The following is a 17,355-nucleotide window of genomic DNA, read 5'->3' on the forward strand; positions in this document are numbered from 1 at the left end:
TGCCGCGACACTGCGGTAAATCCATTATAAAACTACAATACACTAATGTTTCTATCTAACTACGTGATCTGAACACAGTGAAAGTTATATTCGGTATCGTTTTTATATGAAACAACCGTTGTTGATATTGAGACGCGAAAGAAGAAATCGGTCAAACTGATATTTATATGGCATTCTTTATCTTATAAGTTTGTTTCTAATAATGATTTATCATCTCTATGTATACTTTGACAAATGATAAACGCAACGTTATTATTTTTACCTGATTATAAAATTAGGCGAAGTAGGGTTCGGTAATATTCGATTAGCATTTTTCATGTTGAACAAAACAAGCTCGCAACGTCTATGACAATACAAATTTTAAACAGTAATCTAAACTCATTTTCATCATCATACAATAAATGTATCTGTTATTTTATAGCTTCTTAAAAACTATCATGTGTTTACAAATTTAATACAATTTTCACGCCAACGGCACACCCACACTAATATTTATGGCACATACAAGTCTTTCATAAGCAAATTAAGTGGTATGACAAATATTTCAACTCTAACTGTTCTTTTATACTCGCGCCTACATTTTTGAAGATTGTTGATTTTTCTTATAATGTTAGAGTAAAAATTGAGGTCTCGGTTTTAAAGTTCTATGACTATATTAACTTAAATAATATTAAATTAAAAAATACAGGCTATCAAAACAGTTTGTATTATTATTTTTAGCACTGAAACTTTTCATACTTTTCATAAATCCTTAGGCAAGAAATTATTGTCAGCCAGTAAAAGGTGTGAATAATTTTTTTTCATTTTTATTTTATTCGACCGCACCTGTACCCGTTTAAGAATTACTCTCTTTACGCTTTAAATAATTAAATAACTCAAACAGTTCAAATCTTGTATGACATTAGTTGATCTTTCTAACTATTGCTCTAACATCTACATTACCGTTTTTCAAAGAATGAGTATACTTTAAGAAAGTTATTAATAAAGAGGTTAAGGGTACTATTATCTATCAAAACGTATACATCGCTGACACTTTTAACCTTTAAATTTCTACAATCGATTAATAGGAATCGGAACATCGTGTTGAATAATCTATTCGACGTAACATACATCATTCGTCAAAACAAGTTTTCATACCAGTACTTAAATTACATCAGTTGTTACACGGCATTTTGCATGAACACAAGTTCGCGGTTATTATTGTTTACTGTTATTATAACTAATCGTTGTTTAGAACAATAAAAGATACATTTTAAACAATTTCTTTTATAAACATTTTACTGTTAAAATATAATAGGTTACAAAAGCATACATTGAAACTAAATTAATTCGCAGATAAATTATTTTATTTTTGACAATACGACATTAGAAAATTATTTCATTAATATAATAATTAATAAAAGAAACATAATTTTATCTGATTTCAATATTTAAAATTAACTTTATGATATTCACGTAACATCTTATAATTGCATATTTTGACAACAAAGCTCAATAATTGATCACATTATAATATTATCTGCGAGCCACGCGGGGTATCTGATTGCAACGTTTTTTCTATCATTACAAAAGAAATCATTCCAATATAATGCGGTCCGAGCAATGGAGCTTCGATTGAATTACACGCCTATTAATACACATTTGCTGGAGGCTGTTGACGCTAGACGCAGGGACAATGTTCGAGCATCATTACACTTCTGGGAACTATTTTAGCTCGGAGGCGAAATCACATTCGATTAACGATACTGCTAGATGCGACAACATGAGTCAAAAGTTACAGAAATAAATGTGAGATGCACTTGATATATTGAAATTTATGGTAAATGCTAATTGAACGTTAAGGCGGGTATACACGATAGAAGTGAACATATAGCCATGCTAACTGGCATGGAAATAGCTATCATGATATTGGACTCTGCGACAGTTGCAGTCATTCAAGTCGAGAGATAGGTCACGTTTGACACTGACATTTCGTCTCGTACATCCTAGTGAACTGGCATAAAGCTACTATTCTCTTTTACTGGCATGTGTATACGCATTACGCCAGTAAATGACACATGCCAGTAACACGCCCTTCCTTTTGGTAAATGTTTGCGCAAATATCATTTCAAATGTAAAGTCGATGACTCAATATTAGGTCCATGACTTGTTTCATCAGTGCAGTGACTTGTGAACCACGCGGCCGTCAAGGTTACCAAACGAGCGCAATAATTGAATTTGGCTCGCAGGACATTACCGAGTTTTTATAAGGGATTCCGAAGCGTTTAACGGTATATCTATTAGATTTTTTGTGATTAGCCAATTTATTTTGCTGCGAGATTGTAAATAAAAAATGTAAATAAGGAAAATGAAGTATCATCTTAAAACGACGAACTTTGCACTGGTACATACAAATAAAATAACTGTAATGTATGTAAAAAGATGCAAATATTTTTTTAAACCCTACAACCTGTGGTAAATATAACAATTGCTCGCGACTTAGCTCACGTGAAACTAAAAAAAAATAGCAAAAATACAACTCATTTTACTCAGCGATAATGTATCGCTTTTCATTTGTTTTATGAATGTAAAATAACATACCTAAAGAATTTTTAATTAAAGTAACCAGTAAATCTTTTATTAGTTACATTGTCATCTGTTTCACCATATCTTTACGTTGAAATAAGAGAAATATTGACCCACAAAACCGACAAAAAAGTTACATCTCTCAGTAAATCTGAGATGTAATTTTATTCCTCAGATAGGTCCATATGTCGACGAATTCGCATATCACGGAAATCCTGTCTGGAAAAGGTACGAGTAAAGGTATACATCATCACGAGTCGAAGTGGACAATCGTTACCTCGAGATATGTTATTAGATATAACTGTATACGAGACGTGTAATGAGCCGGCAAATTTCAAATAAAATACGAGACATTACGGAATTGTAAGAAGTTTGTGGGTCGGCATCGCGCATCGCAGAGAGGGCACTGGGTCGGGGGAAAGTACTGGCGCTTTATCATCGCGTACGGTGCATGCCGCAATTACACACACTATACTCCGACCATTATTGAAGGCCCATTTTAGAAATCGTTCGGAACGGTCAACGTAACTGACTTTGGTAGTATATAGTAACGTAACGCAACAGAAACTATATCAAATGTGTACAAAGATGAACTTGCATATGAAGAAAATTTCATAAAGTTTTAAAAAATGTACTCAAGTTAGCAAGATATCCTTCAAAACGCTGAATAATTAACGACGTTTAAATGATAAAGCCACGCTTCAACAACAAATTCTATTCAAGTTTTGACGTCTGGCAGATTGTAAGCAGCTTTTACAATGCGAAATTAAGATTCGTTTCAATATTGAGCCCTTAGTTGGTTACGTCAATGGACTCTTGAAGCTATATTTTTTTAATATTTTCAAAACATTTTAATAACGATGAAATAAAATTTATAAACTACATCCAGTTTAATTAAAAGAATCTCTTAAAACTTTCTACATAAAAAAATACTTTAATTCAAGAGACATATATTACAACATTTACAAATCGCACGTGCAAATTTACAGTTAGCACTGTTAAAATAATCTGATTTTTTAAGAACTACCAGATTATGACTATAGCATTCTTGTGCCATGACGTGATCTAGGTCGCAAGGCTATGTACAAGTCTCGACTTTATAGCTTAACGGAGAAATTTGCTCCGCACAAGGAACATGTGAAAGTTGTTGATAAAAAGTTTTGTGCAAAAATATTCAAATTCGTTCGATATCGAATTATCAATTCACATTGATTTTTATAATAAAAACATGTTGAATAAATTTCTAAAGGCAATACTGATTCGTCCCTAATCTGTATACAAGGACAGGATATAAGTCGAGGTTTTTGTGCCTATTTTCGCTATTTTGGAGCTAACGGCCAGGATTTGTATCGAAGGTAAGAATTCTTATAACAGGGATGAAATGAACTCTGTTAGTCAGGTGCGTTTAAGCAAATACAGTCATTTTCAAGCCGACCTAACTATCTACAAAAACAATAGAGATCTATGTTCTGATATTCATATGTAGGTCGATCACTGATTTGGGCGCACAAGCGTCTTCGGTCAAGGTCATGTGCACTTGTCGGCAAAAAAACCTACCAACTGGTTATGCGCCCACGCGTATGGTTATTATAGACAAGTTTTTTTTTCTCCTAAGTTACGACACACTATGCAATGACGTGAGCGGCCATTAATCGTTGTTGTCTATGCCTGAATTTTGATTTATCTGTCAAACTAACAACACGAGTTGTGTCTTTAAAATTATAAGGTCTGTCATCCTAATGTGATCATTGGATTGATATATTAATTATTAAGATTTTAAAAGGTGTAAATATACCGTATCAGCCTTACAAATAAACGCGGTATAAAGTTACACTTGGAATAAACTGAGTATAAGCAAAATTTGTACTAATATTTGCTGATACTCATGTTATTTCTAAGTTTAACTTTAAACCGCGTTTATATGTGAGGCTGTATAGGTTTAACTATGAAAAGGTTTCCTTTTAAAATTTTCACCTTTAAGAACGACTACAGTACACTACATTTAAAATGTTTTTTAAATACATTTCGAAATTTTCTTTATTTGAAAATAACAAAAAAACATTATAAGTTTTACAGTAATCTAATTTTAATAATCATTTTAAAGCAGTAGATATTTTAAATCGATTTAATGGAAACCTTTCCTTAATAACGAGTTCACTAACAAGCTCCTGTTAGAACCAGTTTTAAGCAAGATTTAGTCTTGCCCTCACCCTCCCCGGATCCTTTCCCACTTACGCTACTTAATAAAATGTCTATAATTAGACATAACTACGACCTATTACTACAAGAGCACCTATAATTCCATATAACTAAAACCAAGTTTTCTAAAAGAGACCAATAACTTCATATTAAATTCAATTTAAATAAAGCTTTTCTTTTTATGTAAAAAATAAGTACAGATACAGATAAGAACTTTATAACATTTTTTATCTCTGCAAACTTTGAACTCGCCACTGACTGTAGGTACTCTAACCACTAAACCACTGGGTTAACATTTGCTATTTCATATTCATAGTACGTACAAAGTTACAAATATAAAGCTTAGCTTAGCTTGTACTTTATAAAGCTTATAAATTTATATTCTGATTTAAATATTGTAACAAGCTTTGCATTAAATTAAGTCCTATAAATTGATTTTCATGTGACAATATCCGATAAAACAAATCAAAAGGTCGTTGACCTTGCGGGCTTTGGAAATTCAAATTAATTAAATATGCACGAATCTTTTACTCAATACAAGACCAACGTTAATTATGTATTGAATGATTTTGAAAATGGAATTCAAAAGGCATTTAACACGCCACAAGCAATAAACAATAGCGATCGGTTAATATCTCATGCAAGTGCATATAATGTTGGTACTCGTAGATGCCGACTTATTCCCCTTGTAATTCCACAATAATGACAGCAATCATTTTACCATCTACGTACACCGTGCTTTTGCGTAGCTTCGTGTAACGCGAATCGAACGTTGTATAGAACTGTTTGGAATGTTTGTCCGTGGATTTCCATCGCTGAAACACATATATTAAAACCGTCTTGTTTCGATACTGAAATTCCTTAAAAAATGCTATAAACTTCCGTTGATTTTGAGTTTATTGCTAGTTTAATTTCAAAATATTTAGTTTGTATGTAGATTTTGAGTTATTTTAAAATAAAATAAAACGTATTCAAACATTCGTTAGCAATGTTAACGTTTATTTGAAATGTCGTCCAAGTTATTTACGCTGTAATAAAAGTTTATTTTGGTCTAAATCAATTATTCCTAGAGATTCGTATAGTCAACACTCTCACAAAGTCTCTAATAACACTGCTTATTGAGTAAAAAATGTATCGCAGAAGGAAATTATCACAGTAACATTTGGCTTAGTTGTTAATTGTTAAGCCTTCGATATTATGTCATATTTCGATGCCGTTGTCTTCAATATACGAAGTACTTATTTAAATCAGATTTTTAGTAGAGTTATGTAGAGTAGGATACAAACCGTACACAGTGCAACGGATAAAAATCAAACATTACAAATAATTTTAGATTATATAGAAGTAGATTAAAAATAGTAACATTTTTTATTCCTGCTTTCTCGTTTTTCTTAAGTTTTATTGTTAATTTTATATTATAGAGTATTAAATTCATTTGTATCTATGATTTTGTTTAATTTTCAGTAGTTACTAAAAAATACGTACCCCGATAGTCTCAACTTGATGTTCCAATGACACGGTGGGCCGAGTTGTATGGTTGCACGCAACTAAACTGTCCGCAACGACACGAATGCGCGAGCACTGGACCCTAAAGAGAACCGACCGAGGTGGTGCGGACACCGACGCGAATACCGACACCGGGGCGCGTACTGACACCGACGCAGCCGACCAGGCGTCACAAACCAAATGAAATGGTGAAGAAGACGTCGCCCTCTTATATAGACGTGACCGTAACCTGACGCCGGATAACGGATTCCGTCCGGCGAGACACACATTCGAATTTCACTCTTAGTACCCACACAAAAAACTCATTTTCCAATACCGCCTTGGTTTCCTTCTCGATGCAGCAGAAAGATCGAATTTTCAATAAAGCGCCCCGAGCTGAAGACTGCAATTTGCCAGTAACACCGGCTAGAGGCCACGCCTAAACAAGAGGACAGCGCAACGGAACTCCAAATGGCATCGGCGGACGCCATCGATATCGACCTAAAACGGTGGAGTTGCATTCCAACTATAGAACCGCCCTTCGAGATTTGCATTGTAACGAAAACGACCAATTTCCACCACATTTACGGCTGAAGTTCTAATAACATGGACTTACGTTAAATTTAAATATTTTGTTGTAAGATTAATTTTTATTTAATTTAGATTTGTTAACACTTAATACATTAGGGCAATTAATCACACAACTAATGCAGTAACACACTGACCTCTGGACGAGAAAGCCAAATCGAACTGAATAAAAGTTTATGACACTTCCATAAAAACTAAGAATAAAAATCTTACTAACATTTTAATGGGCAAGTGTAGCTGGGTGGATGGATGTTTGTTAGAGTTTGTTGCCCTTATGACTGAACGGATCTCGATATAATTGGGATAGATGTAGAGGATAGTCTGGAAGAACGCATATACTACTCAAATTAGTTAGTTTTTTTTAAATTGAAAACAAGTATGCTATAAAATTAACATTAGGAGAATCTGATGATATGATATTTAATACTTTACAATATCGAAATGGTTAATACAGTACCAATAATATTAAGACCTTGTTAAAACACAGTCTAAAGTGGTTAATACAAAAGTATTTTAAAACTACATAACCCCTGGTATAAAAATAGTAACCGAATGATAACTCACATCTCAAGATCAGTTCAGTCGTAGGCAGGTGAAAAACGAATTTACATACATAGAAGTCGATGATCTTAAAAAATGCACTCATAAAAGGTAACCCTCCCGAGTAATTCGGGTAAAAAAATCATAGCTAGTGCAGTAATGTTAAACCACTGCATAAACGTGTATTTAATACTTTTTTGTCTCATTTCCTGTGGTTTCCCAAAGGAGGATTTAAGGCCAGCACAGCAATGGCTCCACAACAGTGAAAGTTAATGTTGTGATTCGCATTGCCTCTCATTATCGGCGCGATGAAAATCTTAAATTACATCGTGCACGGCAAATCTCAATCTGTTTTGTTTACTTTTTTTGATGAGATTCAATTACTGGCTACCAAAATAATTGCAATACAGTGTAGGCGCCGCGGAACTAGTCTAGAACTTGTCTCTACCATTGAATACCGAGTAGATAATATTCCAGAAGCGTATAATATAAATGATTGAGGATGCGATACCATGGCAACATTTAAATACACTGAAAACAATGTCTTTTCCTCAATACTTTCCAATTATTATTAAAACAATAGACTCAATGGAAAACATGGGTTCTCTTAATTCATAAAAAAACTAAGTATAGTATAAAAAATGTTACATTTACATACATGCCCCACTAATATATTTGATTCTTAATTTATATATCTAAACTATGATCGGCTTTGAAAAACAAATCTACAAATATTATTCAAAATATCTCTTTTTCACCTTCCCGCTTATTTTTACTACATTCTACATACCAAAAATGTAAGCAATGTGTAATGTTTATCATGACGGTTATCCGTGGATCTGTCCCGGATTTCAAGGTATTCATACACGTCAGATGTAAACGCCTTTCTGGGTGCATACAAATTTACTGCAGCAATTTGTAGACAATCTCATACAGGTGCAAATTGATCATAAGACTTGTAACTGTACTCTAAAATCTGATATACGTTTTTATCTTATAACATAAAACGTATTTCTGATTTTCTTTTTTAATATCGCTTAATATTCTCTTCCTGAATATAAACATGCACGAACGATAATGATATCTTCATCAATTTTACCATTACTTTTTAGTTTTAAATATTTAAAGATTTCTAGACAACAGTTCAAAAACATTAATTGAAAATGCAACCTAATTTACTGCAAAGTTCAAAACTCACTTTAACCTACCGCGTCAACAAAGTTACATGCAATTTACTCGCCCCTATTTCATTAGGATTGTAACATTGTCGCGACCATAAAACATGTTAAAAGCACCCATCGAAGACTATCGCATATAGAATTGTTCTAAAATAGCAATATCCCGAACTTTAATGTTTTAATGTGGGTTATTGTGTTAACAACATAAGAGCAAAATTCATTACTCAGCGGACACTGCGGCGACTGATCAAATGCGTCGACGCATGACTCGCCATATCTCTCTATTTCACTTCGTTCTCACACCTTTTATTTGTAGTTCGATAGTTAGATGTTTTTGCCGCATCCACTGCGTAAAAGATCTGGGTCGTTCGAACATTGATATCACACTTTTACTCGCTGGAGAGATCGACAATTATTAATTTTGCATTAGATTGAACTTGCGCTTGCAATAAATGCTCAGTCGATGAAAAATAAAAACAATCAATAGTAGCTTCACTCAATCAAGTTTATATGTGTTGTAAAAAAGTAGACTGGCATCTCACCAAAGCGATCAGTTTACGTGATGGAATCTCCTTTGATTACAAAAGAAAGTTTATTTAAAACTAATCAAGAGAGCATACCAGTAATTATTAAAGAATCAGATATTTAAATGTTTCTAAAACATGTATAGAGTTTGTACCTATGTAAGTTTTATTGATATATTATGACCGCGTGTAGTATGAACGACTTACATAGAATTTTAACGAGTGACTCCTAATTCGATACGAAATCTACCCTTATTTTTAGGTTTGCGAATAGTTTAATATAAAGCAGTTATGACAAGTGTAGAGGCGTCACAAAGGCAATAGGGCGTCGTGCAGTGACTCCGTTGCGCGTGCGCGGCTTAATCGCCGCGTAACGGTGGCCCGGTGGCGAACTGTAAAGCCGCCACGGGCCGCGCTCCGCTAAATTTGCCGAAACATTCGCATCTCTAGCGGGAATATCTTAAATCATCTTAATTCGTGTCGATTCCCATCTATGAAAGCGCAACAAGTAAATCGATCATTATTTAACACTAACTGTTTCTCGCGGCTTCGTGTATGAAACTGAAAAATAGTAAAAAATATAGCCAATCTATGTATAACGTAGCATTTTAGTGGTGAAGGAATTTTTGAAATCAGTTCAGTAGTTTTTGAGTTATTTTAATATAGAATACAAAAATGCAAATCTTTCCCCTTTATAAAATTAGTTTAAATGTACTTTACGCCGACATTATAAAAGTATGTACCAATTGAACATTTTTTTACACATAGATTTTAAACATTTAAATTGCTTTAATAATGCCATTATAGTGTTCTATAAATGAATAAAATGAAAAAAAAGTATTATGCCATTAGAGGTGAGAAAGTCTTAACCGTTAAACTTAAAATTATCGGCCAACGATCATCGCTATTATGTTGAAAGTAATACATCTTCAAATATGTTTCAATAAAGGAACTAAAAAAGTCGTTCGTGTCTGTTATTACAAAGATAAAAAACCAATGCAGATTATACACATGTCGAATCCATTAATTGAAAAAAACATGTGTTAATCTTAACAAGATATACTTTCTTAAACTAATTCAGATCAACATTCATAAATTGAATGTTCGGTACATGACTTATCATCAACCTGTCCCTAAGCAAGGTCGCCGCAGTACTCGTACAACTCTATCATCCGTCATACCTAAATTCACTCCCTTCATACGCATATCCACTATCACATAAAACAAATATACTTTCTTCGGTCTTCCTCTACCTTTATAACCATTTATATCTAGTTGCTTTCTTGTTTATATCATACTAGTTATTGCCCGCGACTCCGTCCTCGCGTTATAAAAAAAAATCTTTCGTAACTTATTTGTTCTTTCAGACTATGTTCCATATAAAATACAAACAATACTGTTAGATATTACAATAAAATATGGTCGTTATTAATTAAAATAAATATTGAAAAGGAAAGTACAATATATTCTAGTGTTCTCTGAATTAATTTAATTAAAATCAAATCGGATGAAACATACATACATCAAGACTTACCCTAGATATTAGTAATTGCAGGCGTCTGACATCAATTATTACTGAGTACTTTCACACGAAGGCGTAGCAAGTCGATCAATCCATGTCTTTTAAGTTGTTAACTTTTAAACTAATCCATTTATAATTCTGTTAGACCCGCCCCCATTTAGCACTACTTCTTTTTAATGATATATTTCTTCAGTTTTAGTTTATAACCAACAACAAAAGTTTGCAAGTAAAATAAAGTTTGAAAGATATCACGCCTTTATCATTTATTATTTTATAGGAAAAAGAGTATTTAATGCTACAATATAAAGGCTTGCTTAGTGGTCTTTCCTGTGTTTATAACATAGCTTACAAAATGACCGATTTTAATAAAGAGAGGGCCAAAGATGAAATTGCCGTATCTTTAACTTTGAGTACATTTTGCATGCAACGGATTGGTTTTTCATTTAACAGACCGAATAGTTTCGCGTCATATTACAGCCAGAAACTAATGTTTATATTATCCGTATGTGGTATATGTTACCACGTTTTTAGTGAGATTGTATTCATCGGATTGACTTTATGGAACTCGCCACGAGTGGAAGATGTTGTACCTTTGTTACATACATTTGGCTACGGAGCATTGAGTAAGAAATTTTTAAATACTTTAATAAATCAAGATCGAATGGCTAGTTTTACGCAGACTAATTAAAACTATTTTTTTATTTTGTTATTTTTCTCAGGTATAACCAAAGTATTTGTGCTGTGGTACAAAAAGGATGTTTTCGGACAACTCTTAAGCGAATTGGCCGACATCTGGCCGATGTCACCCCTCGAAGAAGATGCGCAGAATATTAAAAATAAAAGTCTTTCAGCTCTACGAATAGCACATCGATGTAAGTGTTTGAAAAAAATAACAAAATAGAAGTTTATGAAATAATTGCATAAAAACGGCCGCAATTGTAGTAGTTGAAAAGTTATGTGTAGTTTTTTTTATGCCGGGTTTCTGAAGTTACCATTTATTTTTTCATTACCTAGCGAGTCATAAGTGTTAGTTTGTCTTAAGTTTCAACGGAGTAAAACCTAAGTTCCGTAGTTTGAAAAAGTATTTCGTAAAATTATCGAACCAAAAACACTAACGAATGATTAAATCTACCTGTGCACATTTTAGTAAGTAATTACTTGTTTTTTAAAGTATAGTAAACGCTGATTTGTTTAATTCCAGGGTACTTCTGGTTGAATGTGTCTGGCGTATGGTTTTATAACCTTACGCCAATTGGAGTTTACATTTTTCGTGTATGTCGAGGACAACTTGCGGAAATCGGTTTCGTCTGGGTGTCATGGTATCCTTTCGATAAACAAAAACCAGTCGCCCACGTTGCGGTATATGTATTTGAAATGTTTGCTGGTAAGTGTAATAAAAGATTACTAGCCTGTGTCACCGATCAATCGTAGGTTTCGTTAGTTCACATTCTCACTAGACGTTTAAAAACTGATTAAAAATTTGTTACTAATATAATAAATGCGATAGTTTAGATGGATAGTTGGTTGGATGGGTGTTTGTTAGAGTTTGTAGCCTAAACATCGAACTGATCGGAACGGATATCTATGAAATTTAGCATAGGCTACATGCTTTTTTGTTAATGGGGACAGAATCGCAGGCGAAAGCTAGTATTTAATAAGTATTATTGCAAATTGACAAAGTTCATAATCGGTAGGCAGCATTGATAAAATAAAACAAACGTCCTAATAATGATTGTAGGTCAAACCTGTGTATGGATAATGATCTGCACAGACCTGTTGTTCTCGGGAATGGCGAGTCACATAGGAATGTTACTCCGACTATTGCAGCGTCGTTTAGAGTCACTGGCCATCGTCTACAAAACCGACGAAGAGTACTACCAGGAAATTCTATCTAATGTGAAACTACATCAACGATTAATAAGGCAAATAATTTCTATAAACTTTATTTTGCTGTTCATTGAAGATATTCGATCTAACTTGTTTCATTAACATATGGTAGCCTAAAGGGCTGAACGGATCTCGATGCAATTCGGCTTATAGGTAGAGCATACTCAATGGAAGAACACCTAGGCTACTTACTCTTGTTTTTTTTAATACCACGCAGACGGAGTCGCCGGCGACAGCTAGTTAGTAATAATCATAATATGAAATTATCTCGAATTAAGTTTACATTAATTGTTTAGTTTGATTTGAAGCCGAAAAACCACATTAATCTATCTAATATTGTAGACGACGACTCTAACTTATAATAAAAATAGGATAGTTTAGATGTATTGTTTATATATTTTGTTTAGAAAAATCTGTATGAAAAATGAAACAGAAACACTAAATAAGATTTTATTCTACGCGAACGGAGTTGCGTTAGATAACTAGTTTTTATATTTACAATTCTAATAACTTAATAATGTTGTTTTTATTTGTTAACGCCGTTATTTCTCTTGGTAACAAGAATGATAACACATTTATAGTGTACGTGCTAAAAATACGTTAAAAACAATAAAACTGTACTACTTTGCAAACCAGCTAGTATGGACTTTTTAGCAGCTAGCAGCCAAAAGTTTTAGATTTGACAAAATATTTTCAGATACTGCAACAATTTAGAAGAAGCATTCTCTCTCGTAAATCTGATTAACATCGTCCTTAGTTCTATCAACATTTGTTGCGTGGTTTTTGTTATTGTGGTAAGTAATTTAAAATACGTTATTATAAAACGTGTACATTCAAAAGATATGCGTGAAGTCAACCAATTTAGTTAACCAAGCTTACGTGGTTGCTCTGACTGCAACTCGGTCGGGTATAGTCACTTAATAATCTTACTAATCTTACTATCTTACTATCTTTCTTATATTGTAAATGCGAAAGTTTAGATATATGGATGTTTGTTACTTTGTAGCCTAAACGGCTAAAGGGATCTCGATGAAATTTGGCATAGATGTAGAGGATAGTCTGGAAGAACATATAGGATACTTGCATTTGTTGTTTTTAATTCCGCGCGAAAGTAGTCGCGGGCGAAAGCTAATAATACATATTTAGAATTCCAATTCGGTTCTATCAATTACAGACAGATAAAAAATGTAATAGCAATTATATTTACCAACTATCCCATTACTTAATATATTATCTATATTTGACTGAAATTTTGATTACAACAATAATACTCACTATATTTTATTTACATACTTGGAAACAGTTTGTTCCAATAACTACTGCAACCTTTTGTAATTTCAGTTATTGGAGCCATTTATGGCTGTAAGTAACAAACTATTTTTAGGATCAGCTTTAATTCAAATAGGTGTATTATGTTGGTACGCCGACGACATTTATCATGCGGTAAGTATAAACGTAATTGCGTTGGCACATCGTTTTGTATGTAAATTCCATTGTGACTGCCTCTAGTAAAAACAGTTGAACAGAAATCTGCTTTTTTTTAATAAACAAGTTATTTTTTCTTAATAATCCTTGTACAAATTAGTTCTAATTAATACCACTTGTTCATTTTCAGAATGCCAAAGTCGCATCCGCAGCTTACAATAGTTTCTGGTATAAAACGAGCCCACGTTGCCGACGTACATTGCTTTTCCTTATAAAGAGGTCAGTATTATGTAAAAATCACTGATTCAATTATACTATAATAATAAAAAGGATAGACTTGTATTCTTGTATTTACGAACAAACCTCAAAATTACTTGACCGATTTAAAAAAAAAATCGCTATTACGAGCGACCGCACACCTGAAACTAAACCATCATATAACTGTTAAGTCTCGCTTTAGTTCCTATGAGATTTTTAGTTGTAAATAAACAGTTGAATTTCGGACAATAGACAATCGTAAGTATTGCGACAGTTATGCGATATTTTAGTCAAACATGTGCGCTCGCTCTTAAGCATTATCATTGAGTAACATTGGCTACATTTTTAAATAGATTTATTAATTCCGCACGGATGAAGTCGCGTGCAAAAGTTAGTAGTGTATACATATTTTTTGCAAATTTGTTGATATTATTATTAATTTGTAGATCACAAAAGCCGATAGCTTTCACTGCGATGAAATTCACAAACATCTCGCTGGTGACATATTCAGCGGTAAGATTGTTTTTAAAACCTAAAGGTTTAAAAGCTTTGTCATTGATTAATTAAATCCATTTGTTACAGATTCTAACAAGATCTTATTCGTACTTCGCTCTTCTTTACACTATGTATAGAGATAATTAAAATTGTTTTATTTCTATTCGAATATGCAACGCAATATATTTAGATTTTTTATTATGAGTATACAAGTGTCAAGCACCTTAGGAGAACACATTTTATTTTTTATTAATCTATCTATGTTATAGATATTAAAATATTTTGCAACTGAGCTAATAACTTTATTAACTCTTACTTAAGAGTTCTTTGTAAATAAATAAGCAATCTTTACTTTTACAAATGCACCACTTAACATTGACATCTTACCTCTTACTCTTACTAATATTATAAATGCTAAAGATTAGATGGATGGATGGATGGATGTTTGTTAGAGTTTGCAGCCTAAACAGTTGAAGGGATCTCGATGAAATTTGGCATAGACTGGAAGAACACAAAGGCTACTCACCTTTTTTTTTAATTCCACACGGACGGAGTAGCGGGCGAAAGCTAGTAGATTATAAATTTTGGTCTACATTTAAGCGTGCATTTTATTTACAGCTTTTTGTGTTTTTTATCGATACTTTTGTTTCATTTAATTCGACGGATATGCTTTCTGGAACAGACAGTCGGTGGTCCACTGGAACTACACTTGAATAAATATATACAAAAAAACAAATGCTGAGAATAACCATCGTAGTATTGTCAATTGCATTTTTTACTCGTCGCTTCAATGGAAGTGGAAATTATAATAAAACAAATGACAGTTGTTTTAACACAGTCATTTTGCATCGTTTTTTAATTCATAACACATCAGAAATCTTTCGAAATCACAACAAGCGTATCACATGTTGTAACTAGTTAATTTCAGCATTTAAGAATATTTAAATGTAATCAGAAATTATCGTAATCCCGAAAAAAAGAACTTTAGAATAAGAATTCAGACAGTAATGTAATGTCTTTCAAGCTTTTCGAAAGTTTAAAAAATGTATTCCTACAAGACACAAACATGAGAACATTATGTACTAGCAAGCGGCCGCGACTCCGTCCGCGTGGATTTAAAATTAACAAAAGTAAGTAGCCTATGTGTTCTTCCAGACTATCCTCTACATCAAAGCCAATTTTAATCGCGGTACATTCAGAAGTTTCGGTTACAAACTCTAACAACCATCCATCCATCCTTCCAAACTTTTGCATTTTAACACTTGTCTTGGTTTGTCATCAAACTGTATACTCCTTATTACCATCTTCCAACATACTCAGTGCAGTGTACTTAAGATTAATTCTCATATGCAGTTATAGTCGCATAGCGTTCACCAAAGTAGCGGAACGAACATCGCTGCAGATAAACATGAGAAAGGTATGAGTACGCTCTACTCAAGAGCCTTGTTTACAAAGCATTTTCTAAAACCTACAATAATAATGTAGGTTGTATTTACAGAGAAAATCTAGTAGCTAGATGAGTAGACAGCGGCCCTATAGTTTGTCTAAATAAGATAGATTAGTTTGATAAATGATGCATATGAAGTATCGAATTCAATTTGTATGAAGGTAAATGCCATACTTAATATACAGGTATCGTGACGAAGAAAACACACATAACGAACAATTTTGAACTATCGATATTCGGTTTAAATATTTATCAAACTCAACTAAAATTATTATTTTCTTATTCACTAATTTAGAGGACAATTCTAGTATTGATTACAGTGTAGAGAATTAAGCGATGACAGAAAAAATAGCGAAATCCAATCCGATTACGTACGACTGTAGTAGTAATAAGCATTTATTTTCTCTCATTATTTGTTATGGTCATTATTAATTGGAGAAACAGTGTTTTATTTTTATTTCATAAGTTATAACTATAAATCTATCGATTCCAACTTCTATAAGAATAAAAATCGAAAATCGATAAGATTCATGACTAATTTTCCACAACCCATCCCTACTAAATTTGAAATGAATTATCAAACTAATCTATATTATTTAGGCACACTATAGTCGATAAACTTACGAAATTCAATGGATATTGATTTTTGAGTTACCTGCATATTGATTAAAACATTCCCTACGTAATCAACAAAATAATCATCTTATTTTCACATGGTGGTACAGAAAGCTTAGACACACTTTAAAAAAGAGGCCAAGTCATGATAGTGAAACGTAACTTCGATTCGTAATTGAGGATAGATGTATTAACATCGTGTGAACTGTGCACTTGATTACAACTTACATAAAAAGAAATCAATTATACCTTCATCTATGACCAATATATACCGGGAGTTCCGTCTACGAAATTAAACAGAAAGGTTCCATCATTTCTTCCATTACGTTTAAAAAATCATCATCAATACAGCAATAGGAATTGTAACCCTTACCATGAAACTTAGACCGTGTTACATACATCAACTGTTTTATAATAGTTAAATCATTTTATTGAAACCTTATTACGCGAATAGCAATCTTGACATATGAATAACTAGCTTTCGCTCGCGACTCCGTCCGCGTAGTATTAAAAAAAAACAAAAGTAAGTATTATATGTGTTTTTCTTGACCATCCTCTGCATCTGTACCAAATTTCATCGAAATCCGTTCAGCCGTTTAACCTAAAAACTCTAATAAACATCCATCC

At 32.9% G+C, this 17,355-nt stretch overlaps 2 protein-coding genes across 2 annotated transcripts in view; one reads left to right on the forward strand and one right to left on the reverse strand.

Moving 5' to 3' along the window:
• The window catches only part of LOC106108048, a 40,909-nt gene extending 34,448 nt beyond the window's left edge, over positions 1–6,461 (reverse strand). The window contains exon 1 of the mRNA XM_013289125.1: positions 6,250–6,461. The gene's annotated coding sequence lies outside the window, so the exon portion shown is untranslated. The remainder of the gene's footprint in view (positions 1–6,249) is intronic.
• A 4,492-nt stretch (positions 6,462–10,953) lies between these two features.
• On the forward strand, positions 10,954–14,846 carry LOC106108049 (odorant receptor 4). The gene is made up of 9 exons (XM_013289126.1): positions 10,954–11,224; positions 11,321–11,473; positions 11,803–11,985; positions 12,340–12,523; positions 13,186–13,282; positions 13,830–13,931; positions 14,104–14,192; positions 14,618–14,684; positions 14,754–14,846. The coding sequence occupies exons 1-9, from the start codon at positions 10,954–10,956 to the stop codon at positions 14,811–14,813; spliced, it is 1,206 nt and encodes a 401-aa protein (XP_013144580.1). The 3' UTR covers positions 14,814–14,846.
• The last annotated feature ends 2,509 nt before the right edge of the window (positions 14,847–17,355 follow it).

Source organism: Papilio polytes, unplaced genomic scaffold, assembly GCF_000836215.1.
Source record: "Papilio polytes unplaced genomic scaffold, Ppol_1.0 DF821845.1, whole genome shotgun sequence".
In the NCBI taxonomy this organism is placed as follows: Eukaryota; Metazoa; Arthropoda; class Insecta; order Lepidoptera; family Papilionidae; genus Papilio; species Papilio polytes.

Coding starts and splice junctions, on each gene's coding strand:
- LOC106108049 (XM_013289126.1), top strand. CDS start 10,954: ATGACCGATTTTAATAAAGAGAGGGCCAAAGATGAAATTGCCGTATCT. Junction 13,283..13,829: donor GCGTGGTTTTTGTTATTGTG/GTAAGTAATTTA, acceptor TTGTAATTTCAG/TTATTGGAGCCATTTATGGC. Junction 14,193..14,617: donor TTGCTTTTCCTTATAAAGAG/GTCAGTATTATG, acceptor ATTAATTTGTAG/ATCACAAAAGCCGATAGCTT.